This window comes from Sabethes cyaneus, chromosome 2 (genome assembly GCF_943734655.1).
Source record: "Sabethes cyaneus chromosome 2, idSabCyanKW18_F2, whole genome shotgun sequence".
Lineage (NCBI taxonomy): Eukaryota > Metazoa > Arthropoda > Insecta > Diptera > Culicidae > Sabethes > Sabethes cyaneus.
Window position 1 is genome coordinate 231,790,338 of NC_071354.1, and position 12,066 is coordinate 231,802,403.

General features: G+C 43.0%; 1 protein-coding gene across 1 annotated transcript in view; it reads right to left on the reverse strand.

The window, feature by feature from the left end:
- Positions 1-12,066, reverse strand: part of LOC128736776 (uncharacterized) — a 181,573-nt gene that overhangs the window by 45,071 nt on the left and 124,436 nt on the right. Inside the window, exons 13-15 of the mRNA XM_053831264.1 lie at positions 4,345-7,359; positions 3,818-4,288; positions 3,513-3,755 (exon numbers count right to left, since the gene is read on the reverse strand). Of these exons, the coding sequence (XP_053687239.1) occupies positions 3,513-3,755; positions 3,818-4,288; positions 4,345-7,359 (3,729 nt within the window). The remainder of the gene's footprint in view (positions 1-3,512; positions 3,756-3,817; positions 4,289-4,344; positions 7,360-12,066) is intronic.

Genomic DNA, 12,066 nt, shown 5'->3' on the forward strand with positions numbered 1-12,066 from the left:
TGCATGAAGATGCTGGTGTTCGTGGGGATTGGAGAACGGCAGCCCAGGAGCGACGGTATTGGAAGGCCATAATTCGTTCGGCGCAGGATCGGTAACGGACCTTTGCCACTACAGTAAAGTAAAGTAAACAGCCTATGCTGTTCAACAACGAATTTGTATGTATAGGTGTATAGCTCCGGGTAGCAGTTGAAGCAAAGCAGAATATGATCAAGCGGGAATAAATATGTGTGAGTTTTGTGCTTCTTGCTATGAAAACTGGAAAACTTAGTGAGTTTTTTCTGCATAGGATCAAGTTGATATGATTCACAGTTGCTTTTGATTTTTGATGAGTTTTGAGATTTCGAGTTTTTAAAATCACTGACTCTAACAGCCTCTCCCAGCGGGATTCGCGGGAACGGGAGTGGATTACAAGGCCAGCATCATACCTCGAGGCCAACTGGGAGGCTTTCAATTTCAAATATAATTTGAAGTTAAATTGAGGTCCAATTTAATGACCCATTTTAATGTAAATTCCAAATCGAATTTAATACTGATCAAATTTAAAGTCTTATTTCAAGTCCAATTTTACATCTGGTCCAATTTCAAGTCAAATTCAATGCTAATTTAAAGTCTACTTTCAAGTCAGATTTCAAACCCAATTTGTGTTCAATATTTATGTTTTACTCAAAGTCCAATTACAAATCCAATTAACTTCCGATTCAGGTTCAGTTTAAAGTCCAATTCTCAGTTCAATTTTGAGTTTTAAATAAAACATGGAGTTTAAGCTTCAACTCCAAATGCTAATCTAATTTCTAATCTAAAGTTCAATTTTAAGTCTAATCCAATTTAAATTTCACGGGTTGACCCAAATTGAAACACACAACCCGTCTTCTCTATTATATTTTTGTGTAAAAAAGTCTTAATGGTAGAACTCCGAACTTTGGAGTTTTTAACTCCATTGGCCGAAATTTTTATGATAAATACATTAATTGCGTGAAAAAAGCCGTCGTCTTGCGATTACTTGGTAATGTTCCGTCCAAAACATGCTTTTGATAGATCGGTGCCCCGCCTTCTGTTTAGGTCTAGGCACGGTAATGCTCACTTTTTGCCGGATCTCTTCTGGATCTCAAGAGCCCAAAAACCCTAGAAAACTAAGCAATCTCAGAGGTAGAATCGAAGAACAGCAAACGGTTAGTTGCGTTACAGTTCCAAATTTAACCAATGTCGCGAATCAAGCGACAGATCAACGATGCCTACTCACATGCGAAGCATTAAACGCTTACACCGCACACGCAGGCGTAAAAGAAACACCCGCCGTTGCTGTGTGCAGACATTCTGCTACCCACACACTCGCGCACGCACATCCTCACATTGTCTTCCTGCATAGCTTATTCGCGAGTCAAAAAGCTCGTGAGGAATCAACTGGCCGTGAGGCTGACGGAGCATACGGGGTACAAATTTTGCATTCCTTTTTTCTTTTCTTCTTTCTCTTCGCCCTCGATTCTACTCACGGGCCGTCGCGAGTAATCGCAGTAATTCACGGGTGTGAGCCGTCGCGAGTAATCGGTATCAGCAGCTCGGGCTGCAACGACGAACGAGAGCGACGACTGTAGCTATTAGCTTAACACACACTCGCAAAAGCGCGTTGCAGTGCATGAATAAACAAGAGCGTGAGTCCGAAAGGGATGCTTAAGCCGGCGTATTCGTTAGAATGCGTACGCGTACGTGAGAAAACCAGACCGCACGAGTGTGGGCTTCGCAACACTGAATTTAACTGTACAAATTTGTAGTTTTTTGAGTGATGGGAGAGTCTGCCTTGAGCATTCATCGCGTTCGATTGTTTTGCGTCACCGTATCTCTTGTTGTTGCCATGCGTATTAAATGAGTATCACAGCTGTAGTCTGTTCGCTGGCAATGTTGTTAGAATGTTGTCTTCAGAACAATATATTTTCTACATCGTTGAAAAAATTCATCGCTCATAAAATAGGGGACAAACGAAACGTGGAAAATTTGTGAAATTATCATCCAAAACGCATTCTTTACGTGAGGTTCGTTTTAGATACCCATAGTCCACCATAGCTTTTTCTATTGCCATAAATCTCACCCAGTTTATTTCGTTCTGTTTAAATAGCCTGGAGGAAGTTGCGCAAGCAAATGCGATAAACACTGCTCTGAAGTGGGTCATTAATCGTGTTGATCACAGAATTTTGTTGTGTCGGACGGAAATAGTTGGAATTTTGGCCGCTTTTGCGAAATGGATGAGGTTTTACCTGCTCAGCCGTAATTTACGTGTTCAGATCGGAATGGAAAAATCGGAATTATTCTGCAATCCGTAAGGAGCTCCTCAAGGAAGCAACTTTGGTCCTATGACTATTACACTGTTAATCTATTGAACGGTCTCATTCGTAACATAGAAAAAATAGGATAATAGAATAGGAGTAATAATGTTAATTGCGAGAAAGAAGTGCACTCATTAGTAATAGGGACCAATATAGGAGGAATGAATTCTGATTTTAGCAAAACCTCTTCTTCTTCCTATTAAAGGCAAGCTCTCTCCAATTGTTTTTTTTCTGTATGAATATTAGCTCTGAGTTCAGTATTTTAATGTACTGTGTCTGTGATGTGATCCAGGTGTATATTCTGTATTCCGACAGGAAGCGTGGAGATTTGCTTTTGGACAAGAGGCTGCTTTTGCACCTCGAGCCAGCACCATTCTTATAATTAGCCCGGGCTAGAGACTTGAGAGTCAGTAAAGTAAAGTACGGTCCCAAGAATTGGAAGGAAGGTATGTGTGTATGTTTTTTTCTTATTACTTTCTTTCACTAATCTCGTTCCTAGCGCCAGGTAGAATAACAAGTACCCAAGGACACGGGGTTTTATAATGCACCTCGAGACAATACGACTATTATAATAGCCCTGCAAAAGCCTTCATTATTGTTTGCTGCAGAGTTTAGTATAAAGGATGTGGAGGGATCTGAGAAACCCATACTAAAGTTACTTAACATCGAATGGCCAGACCAGTCGCCTATCAAGGTAGACTCGGTAACCTTGTAGTTATAAAGCTCCCATAGGACCTTAACGAAGAGAGTTTAACAGTTTAAAGAGTAGGATTAAGTAGACCTCTCCATCATACAAAATACTAATGTATTATTGTGTGTTACTTGAAACTGCGAATCTGCCTTCATTAACACCACAAATCATTATGCAATAGTAACCATTGAAAGCACCCATTCCAATATTTGATGGCAAACCTGGGGGGAAGAACAGGCAAAATGCTCTTCACTTCTTCGTTAAAAAACCAAAATTTAACAAGACCAACCACAGCATATGACAAAAAAAAATGAAACCAACTATTATCGTAGCAATGACTTCTGTTTCACCTGAGGCCCTTTAAGTTATGGGCTATTTTAATTGACCTACATGTAACACGTTGCAACAATAAGCCTCATCATTATCAACCAAATAATAGGCAATGGCTTCTAGTGCAAAACACGATTCGACAGTGAATTGACAATCTCACTTCGGTCACTTACCTTTCACGGTAATTCCGAAGCTGCACTTGGCACTGAGCCCATCGGCATCGGTTGCAACATAGTTAACGTAGTGCACTCCGGCGATCAGCGGCTGCCCGGAGGTGTGCGATTTGTAAAGCTGTTTGATTTCACTTTCAGTCTCAAAATTTGGCTCGACCCAGAACACCGATCGGGACGTCTCCTGGCCCTCCAGCCGGACGTTGAATGAATCCGGGCAGTTGGCAACCTGGGGCGGTCTTCGCTCTGTGGAAAATAATATGGTCTTAATATCGGTGATCAACTGAGGAATCGAAAAGGTGACTTACCTCTTATCCTAATCAGTACTCGACAAACGTCATTCATATTGGAATTGGGGCTCCTCGCTCGGAAAGTTACCGCCGTTTCCCCGGCCGGTAGCTCAGTCTCCAGTTGTTTGCCCCAGGCGGGATGAGAGTCAATGAATTGATACCAATCCACGTTGGATTTCGGTTGTTCAAGCCGTATTTTCATGGTATATTGGCCAACCGGAAGTACATGGTGAACATCCGGTGGGCACTGGATGTAGGGTTTAATTGGGACCACGGGTTGTGGGGTGGTCACCGGAACACATCGCAAATCAACCTGGGATGGGGTCCACTGGTGTGTTGCATCGCAAATAGTTGCTCGTTTACCAACCGGTCGGTAACCTGGTTTACAGTGAAGCACACATCGTTCACCGGAGTAGATTTTTCCGGTTGTACAAGCTACTGGTAGGAGGGTTCCGTGCTCTGGGCGCTGCAGCCGTGGACATGAGTGAGCTGTGTGAAAATGTTGGTTAAAATCTTGGTAGAACTTGATTGCAGACAATACTTACGAACACAAAGTGATTCGGCTTCGTCCCAAATACCACTGCCATTACACTGCCGTACGGCTGCGCCGAGTAGTTTGAAGCCTTTTTTGCACCAGATCGAACATTTGGTTTTGTAGAAAAATTGTGACTTATGTCTGGATCTGGAACAACTGATCTCGCCGTTGTTTGGAGCAGTCAACGGTGGACAGCGATTTCGGATTGCAAAACAGTTTCTTCTATCGTCTCCCATTTTAAATCCTGGCGGACACATACAACGGAAGCTACCGGCCAAATTGATACACCGAGTGTTGGGGCCGCATCCACCATTCATTTCCAAGCATTCGTTGATGTCGATACATTGGCCGAGGGCATTTTTTTCGTAACCCGAATAGCACTCGCACTGGAAACCTCCGTTTGTGTTTACACACTTTTGCTGACAGTTGTTGTCACTGGGTAACTGACACTCGTCGTGATCCACGCAGCTCACCAGGTTTGTTTTGTTCAAAGTGTACCCTTCCCGGCAGGAACAAACCGTATTCCCGTTCTTGAAACTACAGAAATGTTCACAACCACCGTTCCGAAGGGCGCAAGGATTACTAACTTCGCAAGTCTTGTTATCTGCCATCAGAGCGAATCCTGGATTACATCCACAGGTGTAACCACCTCGATGATTCAGGCAACGCTGACTGCAGCCCCCGTTGAGGTTCGAACACTCATCGACGTCTTCACATGTCGCCTCGTCATCCCCCAGAACCCAGCCTTCCGGACAACTACACTTGAAGCTTCCATGCTCATTTTCACAGATGTGCGAACATCCACCATTGAAACTATTGATTTTACACTCGTCAATATCCAAACAGGAAACTTCATCCACGTCTAGTCTCAATCCCAGTGGACAGGAGCATTCGAAACCTCCCTTAGTGTTAACACAATCATGGGAGCATCGCCGATGCTCATCCGAGCATTCGTCAATATCCGAACAAGTTCGGTTATCCGATTCCAGCATGTGACCGTCCTCACAACCGCATCGATACGAGCCGGGTAAGTTTACGCAATGATGCTCGCAGCCAGCCCGATTCGGTAAAGTTTCACACTCGTTAATGTCCTCACAGGTAAATGTGTCTCTTCCCAGTCGATAACCGTCGGGGCATTCACACTCGAACGTTCCCGGAACGTTCGTACAAATGTGCGAACAATCCTGGATCTTCATCGAACACTCGTCCACATCGCGACAAGTCTGCTGATCGTCCTCCAACTCGTAACCGGCTTCGCAAGCACATCGGTATTCTCCCAGCAGGTTGATGCAAATGTCCGAACAGTTACCATTGTTTTCAATGCATTCATCAACGTCGTTGCAAGTGTGTAGATTATGGTTAAGTTCGAATCCTTCTGGACAAGTGCAGTGATAACTTCCAGGTAGGTTTATGCAGTTGTTTGAACAACCTCCATTGGAAGTATTGCATTCATTGACGTCCACGCAGGTCTTCAAATTCTCCTTCTCTAGTTCAAAACCTTTCGGACACGAACAAGTGGTAACCCCTCGATGGTAGTGGCAATCATGGGAACAACCGCCATTGTTTAACTCGCATTCATCGATAAAATCACATGAATGGTTATCCTCTGTGAGATATAGACCCGCTGGACAAGAACATTCATAGCTGCCAGGTCGGTTCGAGCAGATATGCGAACATCGTCCATTGTTTGTTTCACATTCGTTGACATCTCTGCAAGAACGGCCATCTTCAACCAGCTGATAACCATCATTACAGGAACAATGGAACGAACCTTCCGTGTTGTGGCATCGCTGATCACAGTAGCCGAATGAACATTCGTCAATATCCGAACACGACCGATTGTCAACTCGTGAAGTTTCGAACCCATCAAAGCAACCACACTCATGGCTACCAGGTAAATTCGAGCACTTTTGCTCACATCCGCCATTGCTCTGCAAGCATTCGTTTATGTCATGGCAATTCCGTTTATCGTCTGCCAAATTAAATCCTTCCGGACATCGGCAAAGATTTTCCGCTTGCGAATCACAGATATGTGAGCAGCCGCCATTATTTCTTTCACATTCATTGATCAAAACGCATGTCTTACCATCCTCTGCAAGTTCCATTTCATCCGGACAGTCGCAGAAAGTTTCCCGATTGAAAAACGTGCAAATATGCGAGCACCCTCCATTGGCCGTTGTGCACAGATCCATCTGCCGGCAGATGCCGTACTCATCCAGTTCCTTCCCTTCGGGACATACACATTTGTAGCTTCCGTACGTATTCAAACACTGCAGATCTCCGCAAATATCGTCCCGATCCTGATTCTGACACTCATCAACGTCATCGCAAGTCCGATTGTCGGTGGATAACGTCAAACCATGTGGACACCCACACCGATACGACCCGGGCGTATTAAAACAATCATGCGAACACATATGCCTACCCAGTTCGCACTCATCCAAATCATGGCAACTGTGATCAGCTTCCTGATAACCCTGCGGACACTCACACCTGTAATCACCTCCGGTGATTACCCTACAAACCCCGGGATCACACCGTTTCTTCAGCTCAGCTGCACAGCTGTAAACGTTCAGACAAGTTTTCCTATCAAACTCATCCAGAATGTGAAACTCCGGACAAACACAGATGAACCCCTCGGTTCCGTCCTTGCACTCATGCGAACACCGCGTCTTATTCGAATTCTCGTACAAATCAGCACAGAAATCCCTCACGCACGTTCGCCGATCGGTGTTCAGATGAAACCCGTCCGGACATCGACACTCGAACGAACCGACCGTATTGTGGCACTCGTGTGAACAGACTCCAACCGACGCGGAATTCCGACCATCGTCCGTTCCGACCTCGTTGTAGTCTTCATCGTCATCGTCGTCGTCGCTCCCTCGTCGTTCGCACTCATTCACATCTTGACAGGTTTTGTCATCGTCGGCCAGCTCGTAACCGGTCGGGCAGGTACACTGATAGCCACCGTACGCATTCCGGCAGTAGTCGCATCCGTGGTCCTGTTCCACGCACTCGTCGATATCTGGCAAAATAGAACAAACCAGTTAGTCAAATCAACGCAACGCCTAGATTTCACGGTGATAAACGGGTGGGCCTAACACTCCCCTAAAAGAGATCATTTTAATTTTAGATAAACCTGTCAATCAATAGTGTAGGACAAGGGAAAAACTGAATCCACAGAATGTACGCCAGTTCAAAATTCGGATTTCAATTTAGTCAGTGAGCACGAAAAAGTGCTCTCCTTTGAAGTCTGCCGAAACTGATATCGGCGGATAATATTCATAAAGTTTTTTTAGCAACTGTATAACGACTGATAGCTTGAAGGGATGTTTATTCTCAAATGAATCGAAAATTGATACATGACAGAGCCACATCCTACTGAAATGATAGCAAAATTCCCCTCCCTTGAATTGTTTAGAAATGTTAGCTTAAAAACTTAAAATTTAAAGACATTTCGTCCATAAATAACAAGAATCCTAAAAATTATGGAACTAAAAGCTATTAAGCTCTTAATTGCAAATTGCATTTATAATTATGTGATTCAACCCGTGTGATGGAAACCATCTGACCTCACTGGATAGAAATTATTTTATCGATTGGGTAGTGTGTGTCCTTCAAATTCAAATTGATTTTATTTTAAAAAAATGATTCGATAGATAATATTACGCATATACATTATCCACTGCAAATATTGATGCAGTTCGAAGTCATTTCGTGGACATAAACATGGCAATTCCATATTTGGCTGATTGCTGCTCTTCATGAAGCATATTTTGCCGGCAGTTAATTTTAAATCAATATTTGCGTGCAATTTGCACGAGTTGATTAACAATGATGATATTTTTCGATCGATTAACGTTCTTTTTATATGTGGGCGCTAGAACGACTGCCCGTAGTTGTATTCCGTGACTGCAGTCCGGCTGCACATTGCATCGCATCGTGAACCAACTGAAACGTGCACTAATCAGTGTACAATCTTAATTATTTACAAAGGCCAACCGGGAGGCAACCACATCCAATTACCTGCTGTCAATTTGAAGTCGAACATCTGCTGCTAATAAAAATTAACAAACCACTTGCATCTTGGTTTCCGGTCACCATGGAACAAGCTCAAATTTTTGACTATTTACTTGTGAAACTTTTGTACTAATTGGACTAATTGGAATGATCATCTATTCAAAACTAAAACCAATTTCTCTCGGAACTAATAAATCCAGTGCGTCCACTAGCGATCACAGCTCTTTGGATAAGACAGAGCGTCTGACTTTTATGAATAAGAAAAAGATATAAAGATAAATTTTGCGTTCACAGATCACATCAGATGATTTAAAAACTCAGAAACGCTATGATGGTTTATCCAGTTGGTTTGAAGTCTATCTCTATCTGGCATTCAAATCCGTTCTGTTTCACTCTAATAGTACCCAACTTTTTCTTTCGCGCCCGCATTCGTAATTCATTCATCCAATCATTCTGTCCACATTCCTCTATCAGAACCCTTTACCCTTCATCTAATCGCCATCCACCGCCAGACCACCTCACAACCCACCCATTTACTTATCCACAAGCCTCATGACCCATTCACTGCATCGCTCACTCCTAGCGTTCTGTGCATCTCATCTTCATTATGTAAAAAAATCTTTTCCCCTTACCTATACTCCCTTTCTTATCAGAGGCCACTCCCTTTTGACAATAACTGGATGCTAATTCCCTTCTATTAGGAAACAAATCTGCCAAATTAGGTGAGGAACGGTTCTGGCATTCCGGAGTTATAGCTGCACATACATACAAACATGCATACATTGATATCTGTATATTAAGATTTGGACCTCCCCCTGGATACGAGCTCCAGCGATTATGTTTCAACGCGTCATAATCGGAATCGGAACGAAATAGCATGAACTATATTGAACTGGATCTAAACATACTTGCCAAATAGGAAGCAATTCGTGAAGCTTGAGTAAGTCTTCTTCCGAAAGCTTTGTTGTAAACTCTGAAGTTCCGCAAAGTAGCCACCTTCGACTCTTGCTCTTTATTTAATGAATAATTCACCTGAGTACAAAAACAGAAACAGTGCCAGTTAATTTGTGCATGTGTGAGCGCAGTCGCTTGTAGTTTTAATCTAACGTGTTTTTACTTTCAGGACGACGACACTATGCAGGCCCTTACGCAGTACCTTGCAAGTCGTAAGGGCCTGCATAGTGTCGTCGTCCTGAAAGTAAAAACACGTTAGATTAAAACTTCTCGGTCGGTGGTTTCTACAGTAGGTGGAGGATAAGGCACAATTTGTGTCTAAAAATAGACCAACCCATGTCGCTATGGTTAATAAGGGGTGTTGTGCAGACTTCTTTTGTCCAGCGCCTCTGTGGTTCAAAGGTACACGGGTACCAGTGAGCGACACGCCCTGGCAGGTGTTGTGGGTTCAAATCCGGTTATAATCTCTAATTACAGCTTGGTTCGACCCATGCACCTTCCAGCATTGGACAAAAGATAGGAGTCACAACGACAACTTGTTAAGCATAGCTACCTATTACCCCCCCTTTCCTTTCGTTTCCACCCTTCCCCTTCATTCCCGGAAAAAATCCTTCATTACTTTCCCTTACCGTCCCTTCATCAATTGTAGAATCATCGTTTCAAAAAAAAAAATATATTAGGAAATATATATTCCATTTATATTGGAGCGTCGCCTCTTATAGGGAGAAGGGGTCATAATTCCCCTCCTAAAGAGAGGAAGGGTCTCAATTCGGTTCTCCGGAAACACCCACATGCAAAATTTTGTTCCATTTGCTTGATTAGTTCTCGAGTTATGCAGAATTTTGTATTTCATTTGTATGGGAACCCCCTCTCTTAGTGGGGAGAGGGGTCTCTAACTATCATAAGAACCTTCCCCGGCCACAAAAATCCCTGCATGCAAATTTTCACGCCGGTCGGTTAAGTAGTTTTCGTTTCTATAAGGAACATTTTTTTTCATGTGTGGACTCATTACTGCGACCAGTATAGTTGATCTATTGTGATACCGCTCGGGTGTTTGCTGTATGACCTGCACTGCATTTCTTTTAGTTCTTAAGTTTTATGCGTGCTTGTGTGTATCGGGGTTTAGCCTTCCTTCATCTACTTTACCCACATATTCCTCGCTGCCAGTACTATCTCATATTATAGCCGTCCCTGGCGAAAACTCATTCGTACCTCTGACCAGTACACTTAACTTTAGGAGGGACATTTGCACTGTCAAGAGGCGTCAGAGGGTAAATATAGAATTAAGCATGAAGGAAGGGTAAATGGAGGGGCCTGAGAATAAACCCATGCTAAAGTCACGACATCCAATGGACACGACACGACATTGATTCTACTAAGATTCGAACCCACGACCACTCGTTTGTCAAAGCAGACTCGATAACCTTGCCGCTACGGAGCCCCTCATTATAAGGAACATATGGACAGACAGACAGAAATTTGTGTTTCATTTGTATGGGAGCCGCCCTTTTAGTGGAAGGAGAGGTCTATAACTATCATAAGAACCTTCCCCGGCACCAAAAACGTTTACATGCCTATTTTCTCGCCGATGTGTTCAGTAGTTTTCGACTCAATAAGGAACATACGGGCAGACAGACAGAAAACCGTTTGAATATTCATGGATTTGTGTGGGAACCCCTCTCGTAGTGGGGGGAGGGGTCTCTAACCATCATAATAATCTTTCCTGGTCCCAAAAGCCCCTACGTGCAAATTTTCACGCCGATCGGTTCTGTAGTTTTCGATTCTATAAGCAACATACGGACAGACAGACAGACAGAAATCCATTTTTATAGGTATAGATGTCGTGTTGTTTCGGGCGGGCGTCCTTCGAATTTATTCTCGTTCTTGGATAGTTCTCGTTGTCGATGCATCAAACTACCGATACTGATACTGATAAATAAACAATGCTTGATAATTTTCTTCAATATATTGGGTTTATAAAAGAAGAGTCAGGTACCGTTCTGATTCAAACTTAGAACAGTCTCAAACTTCGAACACTTCAGAATAAAATGCTCGTTAAGATCGTGATATGATAAAATATTATGCTTATTGTACACTATCGTGTTCGTTAGAATGCCCTCTATCCGGCGGTACACAATAGCGTTGAGATACCGGGAGTACCGAAACCGGGAATACCGGTACTACCAGTACCGAAATACCGGTACTGGCACAAGAGAAAACCGGTACTTTCGGTACTGATCAATTATGCAATTTTTCTAACATTCGGCCATAAAATCGAAGATACCAATTTTAAAATAATTTCTAAAACTACGCGCTATATTTTGATAAAGCTAGCGGATGAGTTACTACAACGATTTAACACCAGTAACGAGATTGAGGAAATTGTTGAGCGTTAGTTATTGGAATAAATATGGATAGCTGATCATGAAGGAAAAATTATAACTTCAGACCCCTATAGCAGTTCAATCTTTAAGGAGTTCGACTAGACCTGTACACCAAAACACTCTGCGGAATGAATTCGCTTCGATGTAACTTAAAGATTGAAGAGCAAGTATTGGACTATGCTTTTCGGAACCCAGAGAACAGCATGTCCTTCAGCGATACATTCTGAGAAAGCATTTTCAGGGTATGGCAGATTCGTTTTCGCATGGTGAACAGTACATTGAATATTCTGTGCATCTTAAAGTTGAACTTTGCAAGCTTCTCCTCTAGCAGCATACAACCGGGGGGTCGTGTTGTATCAAAAACTTGTCACCAC